This window comes from Grus americana, chromosome 3 (genome assembly GCF_028858705.1).
Source record: "Grus americana isolate bGruAme1 chromosome 3, bGruAme1.mat, whole genome shotgun sequence".
Classification (NCBI taxonomy): Eukaryota; Metazoa; Chordata; class Aves; order Gruiformes; family Gruidae; genus Grus; species Grus americana.
Genome location: NC_072854.1, coordinates 60,321,756 through 60,346,538, shown reverse-complemented (window position 1 = coordinate 60,346,538; position 24,783 = coordinate 60,321,756). Strand labels below are relative to the sequence as shown.

Genomic DNA, 24,783 nt, shown 5'->3' with positions numbered 1-24,783 from the left:
TTTACAGGATTACATCCTCTTTTAAATTGAATTGAAGTACAAGCTGGAGGCCCGGACCTCAAGTGCATTCCTTCATACCAACACCATTCCCTTTCATATTTCTGTGAGCATTAACTGTACAGATTTCCAGCTGTGAAAAGCAACTGCTACAGAACTGTCAGAAGTCAACCTTCATAAAATGGCAGTCCAAACCGTGTCATCTCTTTTTAATAACTTAACTCCCCACGCTGAAATGATGGTTTGAATGCTGAGCTTTACAGTGAAGTGACAACAGAACACGTGTTTACCCCCTTAGGTCTGAAGTAACCGTCGACGCAGGTCTCGCAGTTTATGCCACCGGTGTGGCTCGTACAATTCACACACACTCCGCCCCCAATGTATTTTCCATGAACATTCAAACTCTGATTTCTGTCTGCAACATCCTGATCATAGTAACACTCCTCAGTCTTCCCATGACAGTTGCATGCTGAAAGAGAAGGAACTGTGTTAGCAAACTGTTACTAAGGTATTAAAAAGAGTTGCTCAACATTTTATCTTTGGTGCTGTGTACGTTGTAACTGACAGCGCATCCAAGCATTAATTTACTACTTCAGCTATGAAAAGTAATGCGGTCCCATCACAAATGTACCCTGGAATTCTGTATATTATACTTTTTTCTTGATTTTTTTGTCTGGGGGAGTACAGAAGTTGATGAGTTACAAGGAAAGCAGCAGAATGGTGTGAGTAAATTAAAAAAAATTCCATGAAAGCTAAAAAACATCCTAAAAACACTTGATTTGCACATATGCATGTAAGAACTGGGTCAGAACAAAGAGATTCCTAATCTTAAAACTTGTTTAGAAGTTCAGATTTGAACTCTTAGGCTTCAGGTGCACATGCAGGAGAACTAATCTAATAATCTGTTGCTGTGAAAATGAGGTAGCTCTCTCTCTCTCTCCCCCTTCCCCGGTGGTATTAAAACATTCATTTCCACATAAAGAGAAATTCAAAGCTTGTCAACATTGCAGGGAGTCATTCTCCTCACATCTGAACCAGATCCCAGGGAACTGTTTCCACCATGAAAGTGCAACAATTCACTGAGGGTTGAACAGGGGATAAGAAATGTCTCTTAAAAATTAAATGTGAAAATAAATATACCCTGATTTCAATCCTGAATGCATTCCAGGTGCAGACACAGTCCCTACTGAAACAAAGACCTCTGTGACTTAAGTTAATAGGACACAAATAAGGAATTACTGTTTTCAATATGGGGATATCTGTTTCTTTTTATTTACTTTTAACCACTCATGGCAAAAATATAGCTGCAATACTACAACTGAATAAACATTCATGTGTAATGGAGCACTAGATTTTATTATGTTCAGAAATTTAAGTGGTATGTGGCCTTTGGAAGTAAGATGTTAAAGTTCAGTTGTAACTACCCTTACTACAGTAAATCTGAAAATGAAACTCCCTCCCTTTGGGAAGATGATATTTCAAGGTATGTTTTCATTCCATGTTGGAAAACAAGATACATTGACTTTTCCATTTAAAAATTCAGAAACTCAAACCGCATTTTGATCATGTAAAAATATTTTGTTTCAGCACGGCTGACCATTATAGAAAAGTGTCATTTATACAAAAGTCATGCAGTTAAAGTTTAATATAATGAAAAATCTGTAAAAAACATCTTTTACTTATCAGGATACAGTCCTGTTATTTTATCAAAACAAACCCATTATAATTATAAAAATTAAAGAAGTCAAAATTATTTTTTTTATACACTATTCCACCAATATCAGCATGTTACACTAAAGTATTCTGAGTTCAATAAACCCATGAATCTACATGTAATTGTTCTGTTAACTTTTATAAGCCAGCCTAAGTACGTGAACAACAACTGATTCATAAAAAACCCCATGGTTAGACATAAAATTAATTGCAAAATCACGTAGGATCTGATTTCAGCTTTCACCAGCAGTTGCAATAAACCTTTTCTCTTCTGTACTGATTTCAACTTACGTTCACATTCATGCTTAACCAGGAAAGTGCCAGCATGCCAAGGCTTTTGATGGAAACCAGGACAACACCGATCACATGTCTCTCCGCATGTGTTGTGCTCACACTGACAGACGGATTTCTAATTTGAAAGAAAAACAAATATTTACACAATGTGATGATTTGAAGAATCTGTCCAAATTATGAAAATACTAACATTAAGAATGGCTATACTCTGTAATTCCTGTGTTTATTCATTTTTATTCATTTATGTATCCTGCATTCACCGAGAGACAAATGAGTGTGTTTAACTTCTATAGCTCTGTTTTAAGAACACAGCCACGGTGCAAAAGAAGATAGTTGGGCAGAGAATCTAGGGAGAATCTAAGAATATAGGAGAATCTAATTCCAACTGGTTGGAGAAAGGAGGATTGGAGAATGAAAGTTCCCCATTATAGCAAATAAACCAAAGTGTTGGTAGCCCTCAGATACAGCTTCACATTATGGGAAAACTGATCTGATATTGATAGCTAGCTTACACTAGGAGTGAGCCAATCTTTTCTTTTAACTTCAGCATTAATTTTTACTGGACGAGTCAACTCATTGTGTAACCTTCTACCTGCAGAGCTAATTCTATGTGAGGGATAGCAGAAGTTTTTAAATTAACAGGAGATGAGAGCAGGACCACCCTTTCAGTGGCTTTGCAGTTCCTCAGCAGATCACCTTAGTCCCAGCACAAAAATATTGATGTAGGGAACACCCAAATTCTCTGAGCCACAGAAGCAGCTTGGAAAAGATAAAAGAAACTGTAGTTTGGAGAAATGAGGAGCAAAAATTGCCTTCCCAATAGTTATTCAGTGGTGGAGATTCTCCTTGTGAAGCCACTCAAGGTCAAAGCAGCAAGCTAACCTGGAGAAATTCTATGGCTCACAGGATAAAGCATAAATCTTGCAAAACAAGTTTAAGTTAAGGAATGCTTCAGAAAAGCAAGGCAGTAAATTCAAGCAAGTTTATTCTTTGTAATGCTAGGGGAAAGACTCATTGTGCTAACAACTACAGTCATGATGTTTATAAGCCAAAGCCCACCTATTTTGGTATGACTTAGTCTAAAGATTATCCCTGGAGAGCTAAACCAAGTACTCCAAATCTCTTATCCCTTGAGTTGTTTCACTTATGCTATTTTTCATACTGGTCAGACAACAAATACATATTTGTCATCCTGCAAAACAAGACACCACACTTGTCAAAATGCCTTTATTTTCTCCAGTAGCCAAACTATCTATCTGAACTGAAATATGTATTAATTGCAATAACAGCACTTATTTTCTGAGGTAGGCCCAATTTAACAGATGGCACTGAGACAATGCTGCAGTTTGATAACTAATGCCATCTGAAACAATAGTTCAAGACTTGCTATACACAGAAAAGCCTTAGAAGGATTAAACTAAGGAATCTGAAAGATTTTTACAAGGATCCATGGAAACTGCTTAGAATTGTAAATGCATTCGCTGTAAGATTTCTTTCAGTTTGGTGGGGTTTTTTTGTCAGTTTCTACACAATGGTTTAATGTCATATACATACAAGATTTTCTCTTAAATCCTACAAAGCTCCTACTTAAGTGAATAGTATATGGAGAACCCACATTAATAATGTGGCACATTATTAATACTAGTACATTGGAAATTCTGTATTAGTGTTAATGTGTGCACAGATTTGGACCATCAGCAACAAATTATATTTCTATATTTCATATATATTGGTTATGTGTTTATTAATGGCGCAAAAAGAATGCCACAAGTTGGAAGAAATTATAAACAGCTCATGATTTTCTGGACTAGCTTGACTGATTACTCAATTAATATTTCCCACATAGTAAATGTGCCATTCTAGAGCCATTACTTGTTTGCAAGTATCAATTAAATACTTGACAGTCATTTAGGAAACACCTTGATTAATATCAACAAGGAAAAGAAAGACTGACTGTTAGAGCTCATCTCTACAGCTACATAACTTAACTCAAATTTCTGTTGTTCCTAGGAAACTTTCAATATGGACTGAATTATCTGAAAACTATTCTTTCATTTGAGAGAAAGCCTCCACTGACAGTGGATGAATGTTTATTTTTCTGATTGCTAGCACTGTTTCATCCTGGCACTGGTTCTGACTGTTCCTCTAGGTGAAGAACACACATAAATTCACAGAACTCTGAGGAATATCAAGATTTTTTTTCTCATGTTCCACCCTATGAATAAGGCACATCATTAAAAAAAAAAAAAAAAGAAAAATACATACGTTGGTCGCTGGATCCAGTGGACAAGCCTTTGCGTGGCCTGAACATATACACATGCCTCCAACAGAGATATCTTTTATAGAATAGTAATACTGGAAGACAAAACAGAAATTGAATTGCTAAGTGGATTGTAAAATGCAGGTGCCAAACTGCAGAATTCATTTCTGGTGACAAAACTGTCAGGTCCTGTTTTATTTCTTTTTTGATCTATTACAAATATAGCAGACAGTGTAATCCAAGCTGCGTCTTGATCAACAGATTCAGGCTTAGTGAAAAAAAAAAAGGGTATAAATTGGCACAGTTCCATTTGTTTGAAGTCACAAGAGCCATGTCAATTTATACACAGCATACACCAAACACGAGAATAGGAAAAGGCTATATGCACACTGGATAATGAAAAGTTGAATGCTATAGAATTTATTCCTTTCAGAAAACACAAAAAGGAAAAGGCATGATGGTGGGGAGAAGAGAAGGGATAGAACAAAAACTAAGAAACGCTTTTGTTCACCTTAGCTGGTTCTTGGGCATTCACTGGACTGTGGAGAGAAGAACCGTTTTTCACTACTGGCCTTTTGGATGACTATGGAATAGTCTTCATTACGGGAATTTAAATAACTTTTGACCTGTTGCTCTGCCATTTGACCATTTCTATTTTTACTTTAGTGGGGATTAATAGCCCTAACCAGAAAGAAGGATGGAGAGATATTTATAATCATGCATGGCATCTGTGAAAAGTGATTCTCACATGCCACCTTGTCCATTTTCATCTGTTTTGGTGAGGGCCCTGTAACATCCTAACAATTGGCTAATCAAAACAAACATATGGCATTTGCAAATGTTGTTTCTGTGTTCAACCTCTTTTTCAGATCATTAATAAATGCATCAAACAAAACGGGAACTCATATAACTCACAGTTAACCTTCTACCACATAGAAAACATATAATATGTGGCTACCCTTTGTTTCCTGTTTTGTGGAATAGTGGCTTGTCTAATGTCTTCTATCGGGAAAGCCAGACAAGGATGGTGAGTTTGAGTTGTTCCTTGTTCCTTTGAGGACAGCCTCATGGAGAGACGCCATACAGAGGTTATTGATCTTTGCTGGTTTGCGACATCTGTGGATTGTCCTGCACTAAGTTTTCATGAGTATACAGCGATTTTTAAATTGTGAATTCAATTTTGTGTTTCTGTTCACTTAGAGTCAGATTATTAAATGTGCACTTTTATGTAAACAGGCAGTTTCCATGATTAGTGAGGCTGAAATAGCTGCACTCAAATGGAAGGGTTTCCGGGTTTGTAAGGCAGAACAGAATGGCACATTGAGAACTTTCAGAAATAGCCAGCACTCCATGTATTTAGAGGAAGAAATGGAAGCCAGAAATGGGGAGCAGAAGCAGCAAATTTTCTTTGCAGTTACCCACCATTGATAAATGATATTAGCTAAACCAAAGAATATCAGTACTCCCCCTGCATAACAGGACTTACTAAAGTGGTCCACTAAACTCTCTAGAAGAAAAATAAGGTGACCAACAGAAAGAGGAAGTGAGCAGAAATAAAAAATGTGGAAGGGTGCACATCCCCCAAAACAGCTTTTAAGTATGCTTAGTAGAAAAATCAGAGGAAAAGTAGAATAACACACAATATCTGAGGAGTAGGAAAACAGGGAGATGTGGCATAGGAAGAAAGTACAGATTGCAGAAAGAAGACACAGGGGTGTGCACACACAAGGAACAGTGGAGAAGACCTTGGTATGGTGTGAATTTTTGAGTGCTGTATCCATTCTTTTAAGGTAAAGCACAGTGAAAAATTTTTACTGTTAGTTACAATCATATAATAATGCTAAAAGTGTTGCATTCAGGCCCTACTACTACTTATAGTACCACTAGTAGAAATTCTACTCAAAGTAAGTGTTCAAGGAATGTTAAAGGTAGCAAAGGATTGAGCAGCAGAAGAGGCAAGAGGACATTATCTGACAGCAACCACTTGCCAGTTACCTCCATCCGAATGTTTGCAGCCAAAGGAGCTGTGTGCTTATGTTAACAAGCGTGTTATGTATGTTAATAACACCATTAAGCAGAAAAGATTAAATTGTTACTTCTGCTACAGAGAAGATAACAAAATACCGTGAAGATGGAGTTCTCTAACACCAGGATGCTGACAGATAACAACAGGTATTCATCATCTCCCAAAATTTCCTACGGCAAACAAAGGCAGGAGCAGCATTTACAAGTGTAAGAGAACTTCTACGCACACATTTCTACCATCTTGCCGGAACTTACCCTCCTGGTAACAATGGGATCAATTTCATTTGGGTCTTTGTGTGCGAACATCATTAAATCAGCATTTAGTGTCCGTATCCTCTGAAATCTCAGGCGAATAAAGCGAGCAGAGGTGAATTCTAGTAATACGCGTGAAGGATCATCAGCACTAGGCCGTCCATTAATTAGAGAAGTGTGAATCTGAAGACAGAATTATTAAAGCAATAAGAAATTAGATGACAGCAATGCTGCCACGATTATGCCAACAAATATCATTCAAGGCACTGTGTGAATGCCTTTGTAAATGTAAAACACCTTCTTTCTTTAGAAAGCAGATTTCCCCACAAAACTGTTCCACATACCCACAGAACCCAGTTCTGGAGGGGCTTTACAGTTAAAAAGTTCTGAGCAAAGGAAAGTAATCAGCCACAGAAAGACCGTAGCACAAACTGCATACACGTACCAAGGCCCTACAAGAGTGTCCATGCTGCAGGCAACTCATTTTGCCTCCTCTAGTCTAAAGCAGGTATTTTCAAGTTACTGAACAACTCGAAAATTTTGAATTAAAGGAATGGATACTTGGAATGGGACTCGGAATTCAACAGGGGTCAGTTTGGACCTCTTAGAGCTGTCATCATTGAAAGACTTTTGAACTAAGAGTTTTCTTAAGCCAGGATAAGGTAGCTTTTGAAATACTGAAAACCACAACAGCTAGATGAAACAAAATAAGCATTCATAAGCATCTCCCCTTTCCCACTGTCTCTTTACACAATACATCGTTTCCTTTGAATCTTGTTCTCAGCAAGGTGAAGCAATTTCCTGGGTTGCAACTGTTTTCACCTAGTCCCTAAGGAAAGTCTTTACCTGAGAACACTGTTCAGCATTTGTTTTTCCAAAGACACTACCAATCTCTGCTCACGCTGTGGCTTCTGTAAAGATTGCCCTCTTTCTCTGCCTGCCTATCCTAAAGTTGAGAAATCTTTTAGGTAAGCGTGCTCTGTGGCTCTTTCATGAAGAGACTCTCTGACCCCAATTGCAGCATCAAGGGCAATGCAACAAAAATAAGCAATCTTCTCCCCTCCTGTCCTTTTAGCTGATCGTGGCATACATTAGCTGTTAATCAACAAAATAAAACAGATGGGCTGCTACAGAATTGTTCTTGGAAAAGGCCTACAAGAAGAATGTCAGGTATAGCAAAATATTGTTAATGAGCACCTAGGGGGAGGGAGGAAAGAAACCATTAATTTTCCTGTATTCTGAAGTGTTAAATTTTAATTGGGGCATTTTTATTACAGGCTGGTACACTGAAAGAATGTTCAGATGCTAAGCCAAACGTGTGGAACGTTAGAACAAATAAGAGAATTATTTATTCTTTGCAATGGACATGTTGCAAATGCGCCTTACCTCAGCGCTCCGAGCGAGGGGTCAGACCACATAGCCATTTTCTATCAGTGAACATGATCATATAACCACTGTTTTAGGCAAACAGCTGCACTCAGAGTGCCAGCTGGCACTCATTCAGCAATGACTGCCTCACACCAAGGAAAGAGACAGCAAATCTATTGCTCACAGCAAAGTAGTAGCTCTTCCCTTCCTGGAGTTTCTGCAGGTGCTGGATAGAAGGCTTATTGAACAACTGCTGCCTTGCACTGGCCACGTGATAACTATTAACTTATTTATTTTCACTGCCAACAGGGAAATCCTAAACCTCATCACGTCCAGCATCCTGCTCCATTGTATCCACAGGTACACATAATCACCGGGAGCCCCTCTGCCAGGAGCAGCTTTCAGTCGTATCTTGCCTAAGTATGAATCAGCACCTCTAGGCTTCTGCCATGTTATCTCCAGGAATAGGTGATATTGGTACCTCCTCCTGAGATCATAACCACACTCTTACTTTGAGCTCTGACTGAATTTTGCTCCTGACTATAAGTAATTAAATTAAAGGAGACAGCTGGCTGGAAACAAATAGAATAAAATGCTATGAAAAAGACGGGGTACAAACAAAAGATTATTAAAAAAAACCCAGAGAAAGCAAGGAGGACCTCCTGAATGAGAAACATCTGGCTACAAGCAGGACAAAAACACATGACCAGAGAGACCAAACTGCTCAAGTCCCCAGTGAAAAGCTAGGAGAACACGTGTGGAGAGTAAACTTCAAAGGAAGTCTGAAGATGGTGGCAACAGGTCTGGTGGAAATTGATAGATCTTTCCAAAAGAAGCAAGATTTTAGTAAGAACACATGTACAGAGATTTCTTTCATAATATTTACCTATGAGCAAGGAAATGCATTTCTTTTGAGTGCTTTTTCATACAATTTCATTTTAAAACAATAAACAAATAATTTCTCACAATTACTGAAATGCAGCTATGTCCTGCATGAAATGTGGCTCCTGTTCAAACATATACACCAAAATAACACTGAGATTAGGAAATTAAAACTGGGTAGTTTTATCAAAATGAATCTGAAGGGAAAATTTTACACAGGCAAAATTAATTACTCTATTTCTCCTCCTTTCAACATCTGTGATGAAATCATTCATTCCTCCCTAGAAACATTTAGAATCATCTTGAAGAGTGTCCAACTAAGTTGTTCCTACTCCTTGAAAAGAGAATAAGGAAGAAAGTAAGAGTACTTTAGAAACATCTGTCATTAATCAGGAATAAACAGTCAGAATTTTAAACTTTTTTTAAAGAAGTTTGAGTAGAACTCAGACTTTCAATTTTTTTCAGTATGACTCTCACAATGAGACATCACTGTGTTTTTCCAGAGCGCACTTTCTCTTTCCATTTCCCTCCACAATCTTGCACCTATTTGTAAGACACTGTTTGCGTGACAGCATATTTTCAGTCAAGACACTAACATAGCCTCACCCACCAAGCATTTTTGAATCAGATCTGAAAACTGTTCCAATGAACGTAGGACTCAATATCTATCTACCATTATGTCATCCAAGATCATCATAGTTCTTCATATAGAGCTCTGAGTCCTGCAAAGACTAGCCCCATTTTCACACGGGCAACTAGGGCATCGATGTCCTGTACTAGCTGTACACGTACTGCAGTATGAGCCACGCAGGACTTCTACAGCAGAGCTAAGATCCAAAGCTGAGTTTCCCAAGAAAATATTAATACTTTAATCCACCCACTGGGCTGCTACAATTTAGATAATCCAAGTCCCCATGAGGGAACAATCTCAAATTTTGCTCAGGTTTTATGGACAACTTGTATTTACCAATTCCAAGACTGAGGTAATCACCATTTTGGATTCTAAATGACAGTGATGTAGATTTCAACCCTAGAAAATTTTTCCTTAACAAAATTTTTTTCCAGGATTATATTCCAACAAATGGGATCTTTGGGGGAAATGAGCATTCTCTTACAAAACATCTAAATGTTACCACAATTAAAGCCAAATTCTCATTTTGTAAAAAACTTTTGAGCACTATCTGATTTGTCAACCAGTTCAATAGTCAGAACTATTCAAGCAAAAGGGTATGATAACTTTTTCCAGTAGCTGCATTAGCAACTGTATGTTCAAAAAGATTATATCACAGAATCACAGAATGGTTGAGGGTGGAAGGGACCTCCAGAGGTCATCTAATCCAACCCCTCTGCTCAAGTAGGGCCACCTAGAGCCAGTTGCCCACTGTTCAGATGGCTTTTGAATATCTCCAGGGATGGAGACTCCACAACCTCCCTAGGCAACCTGTGCTGGTACTCAGTCATCCTCGCAGTGAAAAAGTGTTTCCTGATGTTCAGGCGGAACCTCCTGTGTTCCAGTTTGTGCCCATTGCCTCTTGTCCTGTCACTGGGCACCACTGAAAAGAGCCTGACTCCATCCTCTTTGCACCCTCCCTTTAGGTATTTATATACATTAAATAAGATCCCCCCTCAGCCTCCTCTTCTCCCAGCTCTCCAGATGTGGCCTCACCAGTGCTGAATAGAGCGGAAGGATCACCTCCCTTGACCTGTTGGCAATACTTTGTCTAATGCAGCCCAGGATATCATTAGCCAGCTTTGCCACAAGAGCATATTGCTGGCTCATGTTCAGCCAGGTGTCCACCAGGACCCCTGGATCCTTTTCCACCAAGCTGCTTTCCAGCTGGGTGGGTCCCAGCATATGGTGGTGCCTGGGGGTGTTCCTCCCCAGGTGCGGGACTTTGCACTTTTCCTTGTTGAACTTCATGAGGTTCCTGTCAGCCCATTTCTCCAGCCTGTCGAGATCCCTCTAGATGGCAGCACGACCCTCTGGTGTTATCAGCCACTCCTCCTAGTTTGGTGTCATCAGCAAACTTGCTGAGGGTACACTCTGCCCCATCATCCAAACCATTAATGAAGATGTTAAACACGATTGGACTCAGCAGTATATATTCAAGCTAGTTTAGTTACCAAGTTGTCTATCATCTGGATTTTGTTTGGAACCAAAACTTCTAACAGTTATTGAAAAAATGCATGCTCTAGTTAAATGGAAAAACAGAAAAGTCATTTTGTAACACCAAAGATCTACCTATTTCAATGTTCTGTCTCCAACAGAGGCCAAGAGAAAACGATTAGGAAGGAATTTAAGAAACAGGGCATTTAGAGAGAGATATCACTTTCTCTGACTGAACAGTCTAAATGCTTCCTGAGCTACAGAGTGAATCTGAGTCATAGAGTTTAATGACTACCAATTGCCCTTTTCTCTATTATTAGTCTACTCCCTTTTTCCACCATTATGTTTTTCATCACTATAGACACTTGTCCCAATGGGAGGAAATCTGTTTCTTTAAAAAAAAAAAAAAACACCAACAAAAATAACTGGATTTTGTGTGGTTGTTGGGTTTTTTTTCCTTTTAAACCTGGAACTCAGATCACGAATCATTCCAGTGACAGTGTTCTAGTTTTTCATTTGAGGAAATGGTGAGTAGTCAGCATCTTTTTATTTTTGAACTTCTGTATGACATTAAATCAAATTTTTTCAGGGAACTGTTGAGGATTCTATAAGTTCTCTGTTCTGAAGACAATTTAGTCCAACACTAGCCCATCAGCATTCATGCATAATTCTTTTTTTCTTACATGTATTACTTTTTTAGCAACATTAATTTTCATATAGCATTTCTCATTTAGTATCATAAGCTGCTAATAGAACAAATTATCCTAAATTTTGCATTACCAACAAATGCTGCTATTACAGATTTTTCTAATTTTCCAGATTTGTCACAAGTATGTTGAACAACATAGACACTACTAAAGATATTCAAAGAACATCTCAACTCATTAGAATGTCTGGACCATGTCAGAACCAAAAGACCTATCTAGCATGATAGCCTGTCTCATACAGTAGGCAAAACAACATGCTAAGAATAAGACAAAGGCAAGCATACATAATACTTCCTCAGAGATTTCCTGAGCTATATGTAGTTTCTACACATTTGGTAAGCCTCAAAGGATTTCCATGAACTTAGTCTCACCTTAAATCCAGGTCACCTTTTAAAATCCACACCCATCACGTAAGGACTTTCTCACCTCATTTACATGTTGTAGGGAAAAAGAACCTTCTTTTGCTTGTTTTAAACCTGCCTCCCACTAAATTCACTTAATACTTCCTGGTTCTTAAATTGGAACAAATAAGTATATCTTTCTACCAGCTCTATTCTTCATTGTATTTCTTTACTACTACTTAGCTTGGCACAGGTATCAGGCTTCCAGATCTGTAGTTTCCTTGGATTCCTAAGGTGTGTTTCTAAAAAACTGGTGTTTCATTTGACACCTTACACTCCCCAGTTACTGACAATATTTGTAAGTGAAGGGTTAAATAATAACTGTTGTAATTCACCTATTTTAGCCTTGAGTTCCTTTTCACTATCCTATTTATCAATTATTTCTGCTCCTCTTCAGTTAACAACTTAGTTTGTGACTGTTTCTCCGACTCCTCTCCTGTAAATAATGTTTCCAGTGCAGAAACTCTCCTGACAGTCTGTGTAGCAAAACCTGATTCAAATCATTAATTTAGTTTTTCAGCAATGACCTTATCTTTCTTGAATGCTCTTTGATCATCTCTCAGCCCACCAATTCTCTGGCAGACTTCTTGAATCTGATGTGCTCAAAAAAAGGTTTATTTCAACTTCATATTCAGTCACTCAGAATCTTTTCCACATCTTTATTGCAGTTTAACATTTCATTTGCTGGAGCTTATTTTCTACCTCTTGTCCTCATTTGGAGGAAAAGACATGACTTCCATTCATAAATCATGCTAGTTTACATTTTTTAATATCTATTATCTTTCCTTAGTTTATGGTTTAAACATGTTGTAGGGTTTTTGGAACCATTCTTAAATGTAGCATGCATGTGTGTAATGCTATCTTTAAATGAACTCTAGGATGTCTAAATTTTTTTTAGCTGTTTGACAATTTTTTCTGTTTTTAAATTGTACTTTGGCAGATTTTATTCCCCTGGGATGCTGCATTTTGAGTATTTCCTGGTTATTTTTACATAGCAATTGTTCAACTGTTAATACTCCTGACCAGGATCTGTGCACTGTTTTGGACTAAACCATGGGTTCCTTTACTAGCTGCACCAAGAACATTCAGGTGTTTAGGAAATACCCTTTTGCATTATATTCTGACACCTACACTGTCTGCCAAAAGGTTACAGGAGGCTGACATTACATTCCGAGCCTTCCTTTGACAAGACCCGCTTACTTCCACACTTCTGTTTGGGCAATTGCTGATATACCGTTAAACCTATGCTGTCCCAATTTAGATGCTGAATTCTATTTCATAGAGACCTCACACACCATTTTGTTTCTGCTGACTTTCTTATTTTATGTTATTCTTAAATCCACAGTGCCTCTCTTCCACAAGCCACTCAGTCATTCCTAAACAACTTCTTGTTTCTGACATGCCTATTGTGTCACCTCTTTCCAACACCCTTTAAGGATAGGTATTAATTAGCAGAGTAAGTAACCTCTCTCAGCTACTGGGTACGGATATTATTGCAGATACCGAGGCAATACTTGGATGCATCCTAGCTTCTGCAAAAAAGACACCTGAGAGGATTTGTAATGTGCTCCAGCCAGATGACCATCAGACCATCCAGCCATATGACCAGAATTTCACAACAAATTTCATTGGGTTTCTGCCACAGATAAGTGACAGATGTGGCCTAAGAAACTTTCTGCCATTTTTGGCATTAGACAAGTCTCATATACTGATGAACGTTGACTTATTTAGACTGGACTTGTAATGGGTCTTCTGAACAGAGAAAAGTATCACCTCACACCCCACCACATATTTGTACACTTTGATAAAATCTCCCTGAGACTTCTCTTCTCAAGGCTAAGCAATCCCAGTCCTCTCAGCCTCTACTTACAGGATAGATGCTCCAAGTCCTTAATCATCTTCCCAGCCATTTCCTGGACTTGCTCCAGAATGTCCATGTCTCTCTTTTACTGAGGAGCCCAGAACAGCTCTTCAGGTGTGCTTTCATCACTGCTGAGAAGATCACGTCCCTCAACCTGCTGGTGATACTCTAACTAATGCAGCCCAGGATACTGTTGGCTTTCTTCGCTGCAAGGGCACATTGCTGGCTTATATTCAACTTATATTCAACTTGGTGTACACCACTGCTGCCACTTGCTGTTTTCTCCTGATGCTCCTGGGTGACCGAGGCACACCTGGCTCATGCATCTCATTGAACAGAGCTCCCAGTCCATTATCTGCTACCAGGCACTGAACTATCATGTAGCTGCCCATCTGCAGGCAGAGAAGGAGCCTTCCTCCTGGTGTTGGAGGACCAGTTTGCAGTCTTCGCCATCATGGGAGTTTCCGTTTCTGAACCAACAGGCACAGACTCAGCCTGCCTCTATTTTGGTACAGTTGTGGCTTCAGGCTGCAGAGTCCCAGAGAAAAGTCAGTTAATCTCTTTCCTGTCACCTCTGATGTCGTGCAGTCTGCTGACATCTTCCTGCAGTTCTTTACTTGGTGACACAAATCCTCAACCAGAGCAAACATTCTGCAGGCAAGGACACCATCTCTTTGTGCCTCAACCTCAGCAAGAGGTCCCAGACAGTTCTTGCAGCCTCAGAAGTGAAGATCTGCATCTTCCCTCTGGAACTCAGCCTGAGTCAAGGGCTTTGCTGTACTGGGGTAGTTGCTCCAGTCGGTGCTGGGGACTGTGCCCAGACTGTGCCTTGCCACCACTGTTGAGCACAAACCCATTCTTTCTGCCCCTCCTTCCGTGCATGTTTCTGCGTGAAGTCATGTGCAGATGTGCAGTGTGTTAGCTGCCTCTGTTGTTTTACTTAATGCAACAGTAAAAATGCTGCTGCTTTGCATGAAAGTGTATTATCAAGTGCTAAGTTCCTTAAAATTAACACACTTCAACAAAGTTTTTAAGAAATTTAAGTATGCACAATGTTCTCATTCAAATTTAAAATATCCATGTATGAATCCGAGTGGTGTATTTTTCTACTTCGAGCTTTGGTATTTGGAGTTAGTTACTTTGCCAAGCAATTTGAGTGCAGTCAATCTCAAGCTATTTGTAGGATATAAAAAAACCCCAGCTGTTTGGCTATGTTGCATGGAGTTTTTCTGTTCGCTTGCCTTTCAAGAAAACAGCATCACTAACCAGTATGCTTTTCACTGATGCGTATCTATATACTGAATGTTAGATAAACTGGAAGATTTAATTCTTTTATAAAAAGTGAAGGTTACTCAGTGCAATTCATCACAAGGATGGAGCAGAAACATCACTCTACAATAATTTTTGGCTAGTAGTGGTAAAGAACTCACTTTGTTCAAGTACTCAGTAGTGTATTTTGGACATCATATTAAGACTGTGGGCTTCAAGCCTGATGCTCTGTGTAAGGCTTTTGTGTCTGAATCTAAAATATTGTCAAGAAAGGTCTATTTCTCACTAAAATTTAATCTCAGACATCAGCATAAAGGAGAGAAAAGCTTCTGTCCTGCACAAAAAGACTTGCTACTTGATCATCAGCAGCGGAGTAGACAGATGTGTCAGTCTTAAAATGATTTAATGAGAAAGGTACTCCATGATTTACATTCTCAAGTTATGCAAGCACATCAATATGAAGATGGACAATACTGAACATCAATTTTTCCACAGGTGATTCAGTAGCTCTCATAATTCTCCTACCCAATACCAGTTTTAATTATCTCCTGCAAATAGCTCATTTGCAGTAGAAGTAAAATTACTGTTGATTAATTAATCTCTTGGCATCTTATATTTAATCCCTAAAGACAAAAGTTCTGTGAGTTTTCTTGATGTGAGCCCTAACCTATTGTTAGGTTGGTTTCAAAACTAGAATAGTAGATGGAAACATATGCCAGAAGTCACATCTAATTCTTCATGATAAATACATACTTATGATAATTGTATATAAGAAATAGTGTATTTGGTGAGGTTTGCTGTATTTCTAATAAATATCTCACATTCTTAATAAATTAATGGTTTAGTAAGTGAAAGCACAACTCCCTTCTGTGTCTTGCTAATGAGTACAAGAGCTGCTTGAAATGCAGTGCTTAAACTTGCATTAAAATGTCAAGGGCTATGCATGTCAAACTCTATCTCAACTAAGTCATTCCCCCTAAGAATACAGGCAAATGTCAGCTTAACGAACTGTTTAGCAAATACTATTGTGTCATTGACAACCAGACCCTACAGCTTAAGCTAAATAAGGCTTCATCTCTTCAGTTCTGATTAACTTGCTTTTGTCATTTTCCCCTTTCCAATTTCACCTGAAACTTAAATTGCTTATTCTAGCCACTGCTTTTCTATTGTTCCCGTAATTCTCATGCATGTCATTTTTGGACAAGAAACAATTTGTCAAAGACATCATCTTGCATACTTTTAAACAGACTGTTCATTGCCAGAGCAATAGTTATTAATAAATCACAGAATAATAAGGAATTTGTTTACCTTGAAAGTATATTTGTCATTTCAAGCTTTTGTTTTCTTTTTGCTACTGTCTTAACTAAGTGGAAACACGACCCCATGCTGTAGTTTCAGCAACAGTTATGCATACCACAGTCCAAAAGGGATTCAGACAAGATGCAAGGCCTGGAATACTGTAACACAACGATGACCACTTGTGTTCTACTGGTTCTTCAAAGTGCACTTGCAAGTGAGACTCCACCTCTTAATACAGTAAAAAGGTATTTTGTGCTTAGTAATAACTAACAAGACAGCTGGAGATAAAGTTAAAGCCTTGGCTCTTACAGGAACATTCTCAAAGATGAAACACACTGAACCAGTATTTTTAAGAGTTATCTACAAGCAAGCACACTGGCAGTGTGCTGTAGGTTCTAACACATAATACCACAGGTGACTTATGATTTTAAATCATCAAATGACAGCTATTTTAAATTTCACTGTACACAACAGTGGTCTGACCTCTGATGTCTGAAAACGTATAGGACCACTGTCATTCTGGTTTATATCTTGTCAGTGTCATACAGCCCTGCGTAACCCAGTGGCCCTTAAGCAAGTAGATTAGAATAAGAAAAGAAACCACATGACTCAATGTCTGATGCCAATGGCAACTCTAGGTGCAAAGCAATTCTGAAAATTCTGTTAGTCTGGGTTCTGATCAAGCAGAGGTGTAATGCGCTGGCGTTACTGAGTTAAACACTACCGCCTATCTGCTTAAAGGATGAAATATAGTGATCTATCAAACAAACACATTCTTCACAAGTATTCAAAAAGCACAACATAAAAATCTAAATTATGCCAGTTTTTAAAAAAGCACTGAAGTGAGATGACACGTTATCTTAAGTGGATATTTTCATTACTACTTTTGAAAGTAGTATGCTTCTGTTTGGACAATGATCATGAACGGGACAAGAAATTCCAAATGGATGACTTAAAACAGGAAAGTTATGTTTTCTTGCAGATTATAATAAAAAGCATTCTGATCCCCAGATTTAACTAAAGAGCTTCTAACTATGCCAAACCAAACAATATTTTTAAAAAAACCACCCACTCCCCCCTTTCCTACTAAGATATTATGATTTCCCTTATTCATTACATGATTGTCCTAAAAACTCATGGCACTTTCCACTAGATTTTTTTCCTGAATGAGATGAGCTGTGGAGTGCACTGTGGAATTGCAGACAAATTACTGCCAGAACAGAATGGTGACCAGTAGAAAGAAAATCCACAGGAACTTGTCCAGCTGTAAGCACTTGCAGAGGGCTGCCAAACACAACTGCTGATGTAAAAGAGGGAGAATGTGAGGATTTAAGCTGTTCAAACAGTAAACAAGTACATCTGCTCCTGAATGTTATCATTAAATAAACTGCAGTAATATGCTTTACATTACTGCAGTATTCTTGTCTTGAACTACAACTCTGAAGAGTTTTGAACTGGGGAAATTTCAACAAAACTTTTTTTTTTTTGCATTGCAGATCTATATGCGGAAAAGCCCATTACAATTACTGTACAATGTTGGAGTCTAAGTCCTAGCAAAACCTGTGTCATATCATTTGGAACGTGCACTGATGAATGCTTTTGAAAACCAGATGGGATCCCTTTGAATGGTAAGCATTCAGTGCCTTTAAAACCATTTACAATGCTTTAAAAAGAAAGAATAAATAGGACACTCAGCTGTGGAATACAAGAAACTTTGATCCCTCTCCCACTCTGAACCTGATCTTTTCAGACCTGGAGATATTTTACAGGGGCTAATACAAGAAAAGTCAGGAAAAATATCCGTTTCTAAATAGCACTGAATGAACAGCCCAGGCCAGAAACAGTATCATATATCTTCTGTAAAACACAGGAGATTAAAGAATTATGTGCATGAAAGCAACTTTTTGTTCTTTGCTCCTATCATTAATTGTGGTAAAGTTACAAAAATAGTAGTGCTTACTTTGGCTACAAAAACGAAACTTGGCAGGGTTTTGTCAAACTCTCAACTGTTTGGGTTTTTCAGATATCATTTGTGACATATGATACAAAATAATATGACATGTATAGTAAACTAGTGTACTGGTTTTGGCTGGGCTAGAGTTAATTTTCTTCACAGTAGCTAGTACGCGGCTATGTTTTGGATTTGTGCTGAAAACAGTGTTGATGATAACCCAGGGATGTTTTCGTTACTGCTGAGCAGTGCTCACACAGAGCCAAGGCCTTCACTGCTCCTCACACCACCCCACCAGCGAGGGGCTGGGGGTGCACAAGGAGTTGGGAGGGGACACAGCTGGGACAGCTGACCCCACCTGACCAAAGGGATATTCCATACCATATGACGTCATGCTCAGCAATAAAAGCTGTGAAAAAAGTCTGCCAGGGCTTTTAAACTATTCTTTTAAAACTGTTCTTCCTTCAGAAGTTCCTCCAACTTCTTCTAAAACAGAGAGAAGCTCTACTGTGGCTACTTCTTTATGGCCCTTTGTAGGGAGCTCAAACCACAGAATTTACCTGCTATGGACTTACTGTCCTTGGTACTCCTATTATATCTCAATTGCCTATCAGCTTTACTATTCTGATGTGCTTGAAAAAGCTTCTCATATTTTTTTTTAGGCCTTCTGCGCAGTCATTTTCTTGGTATGGAACAGCAATATTTTGGTTCTTGCTCTTTATTTTGTCTTATTGTGATTTTATGTCAATTTGCAAAATTCCTACTTTCCTTGCTGGGATAAGATGTTTTTATACGATGTCTTTTGGTTTCTAACGCCTATTATATACACTCAGGTATTTTATCCTGCTACATCTTTGGATACTCTAAGATTTATTCTTTTTTATAAGTAGCATGCATAAGCTCCTACATATTTAAGAAGAAAACTTATAAAAATATATTTCCACCTTTAGAGTTCGCTTTAGCTTTTTGACTGTCTTTCCAAATTTTCTTAGGAGCATATCAAGGAGTGAGAATATTATTGCCACTTTACAGAACAGTCTTTAAATAACAGTATTTTGAACTAGCCTGTATTGCACTCTTCTCACAACATTTTGAGTTGCTTTCCTCATTTGAAGCTCTCCAATTAGACTGTTTCTTGGAAGAATGTTTAAAGGCACTCAAAAATTAGCCTGTACTCCATCATGAGAGTTAGCCAGCCTATGGGAAGCTAACCGTAGTTTACTTTTTCACTACGGTGTTTATTTTTGCCTTCATTTTTGCCTTCACAGCCTCCTTAGTGAGTTTCACCACCTTGATTAAATAGTACTGCAGTCCTAACTTTTCCTACTCAGGCGTGAAATATCAATTTTCTCAGACACAGAGTTGTTTGCTGATACATTTTGTCTACTCACCCAACTTGGCTCTATGCTTTTGCATCGGGTTTGGCTGAGAAGAAGTTAATTTTCCCCACAGCAGCCCTCATAGCGCAGTGCTGTGCATTGGTAGCCAGCAAGGTGCTGGTAGCACGCCAGTGCTTTGGCTACTGCTGAGCAGCACTGGCACAGCACCAAGGCTGTCTCTCTCCAACATCCCTCACTCACCAGTAGGCTGGGGGTGGGCAAGGTCTTGGGAGGGGACACAGCCAGGACAGCTGACCCCAACTGACCAAAGGGATATTCCATACTGTATGATGTCTGCTCAGCAATAAAAGCTAAGAGAAAGCAGGAGGAAGTGGGTGGAGGTGGGAAGTGGCCAGACATCGCCTGCGGATGGGAAGGAGAGAATAAATCTTTGGTTTTCCTTTGCTTCTGTTTGTGACCTTTGCTTTTGGTTTATTAAGCTGCCTTTATCTTGACCCATGAGTTTTTACCATCTTATTTTTCTCTCCTCCCCGTCCTGCTGAGGAGGGGAGAGATAGAGCGGCTTGGTGGGCACCTGATGTCCAGCCAAGGTCAACCCACCACATTCATGTGTTCTAGAGTCTAGACCTCAATCAAAGAATTTGTACATTGGGATTACAGTGTCTCATTGACGAACTTTCCTTCTATGGATTTTCTGTGATAGTTACCATTTAAACTGAAATCTCCAGGTAAAGTATGCTGTTTGGTTTTGATTTTCTTTTACATAAAATTGCTTTGCACTGACATGAAAGCATACCTACATTTGGCCTCAGGCTGACCAATTCATATGTCCCTGCTTCAGTGAGCTTTTATTGATCAAAATTACTCCTCCACATCGCCCACCTGGATTTTAACAAATTCTATCTTTACAAAAATTATTCATTTTTTGGCAATACAGAGTTTTATTATTTGAACATTAAAGAATGATTCATCTTGAACTAGACACTCACTAGAGCTCTCCCAGTCCCTGGTTTTAAATTACCTTATAACCCTTACTGCTTTTTCCTCTCTCTCTGCATCTCTCAGCTGCTTATCATCCTTACCAAGTCTGTAAGTCCTTCTAAGCCTTTGGCCACCAGACTCATTAAAAACAAGAATTAAGTTGTTCTTTCTCCCAGTAATTATCCATGACTGTTAACACCTACTCAAAAAAAAAAAAAAAAAAAGACAAAAAAACCCTTAGAAAGTTGTGTTATAATTTTCTCATCTCAGAACAATAGCGCTACACAAAATGCAATAGATAGCCAAAGTAAATAAATGTTTGTGGTTTTAACTTTTACTGGAAAGTGCTTCCAAGTAGTATTTAAGCAAAATTTTCTATTAAGTATTTCAGTTGTGTGGGTAAGATCTTCAAGTATCAGTTTCCCCACCCCCAAAACAACCACCCGCTGGGGATCTTCAGTTCCCCTAAGCATGCAGAAGAGAAAATAACTCACCAAGTTACCAAACACTCAGTGTTCTTGTTTTGCTGCTGGAATGCCCAAAAAATTAGCTACCCAACCCAACAGGAAGACAGGTTTGGGTCATTACAAGTAAATACCAAGACTAAGGTGCACCATTTCCCTTTGTAACACTAAAAGAGTATGTTGAGTTATAAACTACATTTACAGGCATGAGTCCTCCGTTTATGATTTGGAAAAACTACCATAGATGTATAGAAAGATGTGCAATGCTCATCTCTTTTCAGTAAGCATTGTGATCAATAAATGATGGATGCTAAAGAAAAAAGGTAAATCATCTAATCAATTTGACTTTTCAACTTCAGACTGAAAGACTACTCTATAGTATGTACTTCGTATATCGAACTTTATTACTTTTTAAGTCTTATGATTCATATGATTAATCATCTTTTCTTTTTTCCAGAAATGCTAGAAATTACAACATAAGTTTCCGCTCAGTGACAGAAGGCATGCCAAGATAGAAAAGTGGACTGTCTGACTAACTACACAAAAGAAACTTTCATTCCAATTTGGCCCACACAGATGTACCAGTAAATATCCTTCCTCTTGTTTTTACAGTAATGGGAGACTGCTATACTACTTATATATAGTTTTCCACAGTTGTTTCCTCTTTGCTGGATAATTTAGAAGTATGTTACACTCTTTTTATTCTATAATATTAAATATCAGAAACTCAAGTTCAGTATGAACTATCAACTTAAAAATATTACTGTAAGTTTTTCTTTTCTCAGGCAAAAATTAACAGTCAATATTGCTATAATGCAATTATAAACTAACTGACTTGCAAGATTGGTTGAACAAGATTTGAATAAATAATTGTGAAGAGTGTTCTCATCATGCATAATAAAATCATTTAAAATTGTCTTAAATTAAATTCTAGATGTTTTCAAAATTCTCCTATGATATTGAGTACTTATGTCAAATACTTTGCTTTTTCCTTTTACATATCTATGAATGTCTATTAGGAAATCAGGAAATGTTAATAATTTTATATTAGTGAGGCAATATAGCATTGTGTACATGGAATATGTAAAATTTATCCATTTATTTTGCAGTCATTTGTTAAATGTCTTTATTTTTTTTTCCCTCAGATTAGGTACTCTAGTTTTACTAAGTCAAATTAAAAAAAGACAAAAAACCAAAAAGCAACAAAATTAACTAGACCTGGATCTTTGTCCAAACCTCAGATCTGTTTTACTTCTTTTTGTAAACTGTTTCTTTCATGGTTGTTCTAACTGGAAATTTTGGATCAGCTGAAAGCTTATGTGCCAGAATTCTTGAAGAAAATTTATATTCTATTCTTCTTGGTAGACACAAGTAACTTTTTAGGCTAAGTTATGCTTCCAGAACACTCAAAAAAGGAGACTTACAAGTAGAAGGTATCATCACAGTCATTTCACTGAGACCAATTAGACACATAAGATTATATCCAAAACCATGGCTTGACCCCCAGACTTCCTGAAGCTGCTGTAGCCAGGAGGTGGGGGTGGGACAGGAAGTAAACAAAACATAAACCAAGACCAATAGGGAGAACAAAGTATGACGTAATCCAGATTGTTAACCAGTGACTGTTTAACTACTGAAGTGGTGGAACATTGAATTAAATGAGATAAACAGTCTTCACAGAAGACCTAATCCAAAGGTTATTGACTTCAGTGGAAAGATCTTTAACAATAGGCACCATTTATTTAAGGATCCTGTTGGCCGTCTGTATTACTGCTCACCACAAACTACTAACTGTGCATTGAAGACAGAAAAGCAGGATGAGAATGGTCCTAAGCTGATAGAACACTTACTTAGATTTCAGTCCAAAGAAAACCCAATTCATGATTTTTTACAAAATGAAGCTATGCCACTTGGCTAGATAGCCTGACTCAAAGTATGCTAAAAACCTGGGAAGCAGTGCGACATGTTCTTGGATGTAAGGGCTGCATCTGATAAGATCTCTACCATCTGAAGCTTTCTTTTGCTTTCTAGGCAAAAGACTGTCGCATGTCCTCCATTCTCAGTTTTGTGGAATTTGTTTTCATTGTCTTTGCATTTTTTAAAAAAACATTAAATGACAGAATAAAATGTTTTCATTCAGCATTGCATGGAACAATTCATATAGATCAAAATAAAAATTTCCCTTTTACTGTTTTGAAAAAAAACCTCAATAATTTAAATTTATTGTTATTCTCCCTGTTCAGACATCAAGCTGAAAAAAGTTTGTTCACAAAAACAAACCAGTACTGGGATTTCTAACTCTGAATGCATTCATTAGACTTTGTCTAATGTCTTGGTCTAAACTGTGATGCTGGAAGTAGAACCAGCTTAAATTTCTGAACAGTTTCATCCATTAAGAATAGATTGTTACCTATTTTTTGTATCATCCATTTTTTGCAATGACAATATATCAAGAAAATACCGGCACAAGACAACATATGCCAAACCCCCAAATATTCTAAGGAAATGTAGAGAGATGCACATCAAACATATGAAAATTTAGCATACTCATGAGAAATGCTGAGGGTGATTGCAGCTGAGGGCGTGGAGAGAGATATTACTGGCATTACTTTTTACTGTATAGATAGATGCCTTTTCTATTGAAAAGAAACCTATCGCTGTTACTCAATGGGAACTGACAGCTCAGATTCAGGAAAATGATTTTACAATAAATTCAAGATGCTAAATGCAGGATAGATGCTGAGAGGATCAAATTAAAAATAGGAATTATAAAGACAGTATCAATACTGCAATCCACAAACTTTTATGCAATTTTTTTAGAAATACTGTAGCATCTGTATCATTTATTATTAGGAAAAAAGTAATCTCAAAATTTTCAGTCTGCAGCCGAATATGTTTCAATTTTGAGTACTTCTGAAAATTCTGACCCTCTGTCCTCTTAGCATGGACATCTAATGAGACTACATGAGACTACAGTGAACAGGACAAACACTATGGTATGAAGAGGAGAAAACTAGCAACAAAACATCAGGAAGTAAGGGAGTTCAACATTCCCGGCATCATTGCTCTGAGGCTAGCTCAGCGGGCAGCAGATTACTGCAGGGAGGTGGGGGAGGTTCAAAGTGACCCGAAACAGAGCACAGAGACATGTTTAAAAAGGGGCAGAGTACTAGCATTCAAGAGAAGCGAACAAAATAACAAAACATTACTATCAAGGAACTTGTTTCTGTTTCTTTTTATTCTTTACATGTTTAGCATACACTTTGAGCTTCCACTTGACTGAAGAAAATATAGACTAATGAATGAGCTCATACAGACTTTACTGCCACAGAAACAGTATTTTTTTTTTTTTTTTGACCTCACACTTACATTGGTACCACCATAGGAGGAGTAAGAGGTTAAGCATTTGAAGGAGCAGCACTGAAGCATCCCCTTCATTGCAGTATCATTCTCACCATTATAACAACAGTGACAGGAAAACTCATTTGCAGAGGAGACAGGTTACCTAACTCCCACCATAACTCCCCTCCCTGTCAGTCTTCTGCTTCAGCCTTAGTGCCGGCTATGGCCATAGAGTAGGCAGGAAGAACTTTCTTGTTAAAGGCTAGCATC

At 38.1% G+C, this 24,783-nt stretch overlaps 1 protein-coding gene across 7 annotated transcripts in view; it reads right to left on the bottom strand.

The window, feature by feature from the left end:
• Positions 1 to 24,783, bottom strand: part of LAMA2 (laminin subunit alpha 2) — a 379,531-nt gene that overhangs the window by 228,458 nt on the left and 126,290 nt on the right. For all 7 annotated transcript variants that reach the window (XM_054819583.1, XM_054819586.1, XM_054819585.1 and 4 more), the window contains 4 exons: positions 6,545 to 6,724; positions 4,270 to 4,359; positions 2,002 to 2,119; positions 288 to 466 (listed from right to left, as the gene is read on the bottom strand). In XM_054819583.1, coding sequence (XP_054675558.1) covers positions 288 to 466; positions 2,002 to 2,119; positions 4,270 to 4,359; positions 6,545 to 6,724 — 567 coding nt within the window. The remainder of the gene's footprint in view (positions 1 to 287; positions 467 to 2,001; positions 2,120 to 4,269; positions 4,360 to 6,544; positions 6,725 to 24,783) is intronic.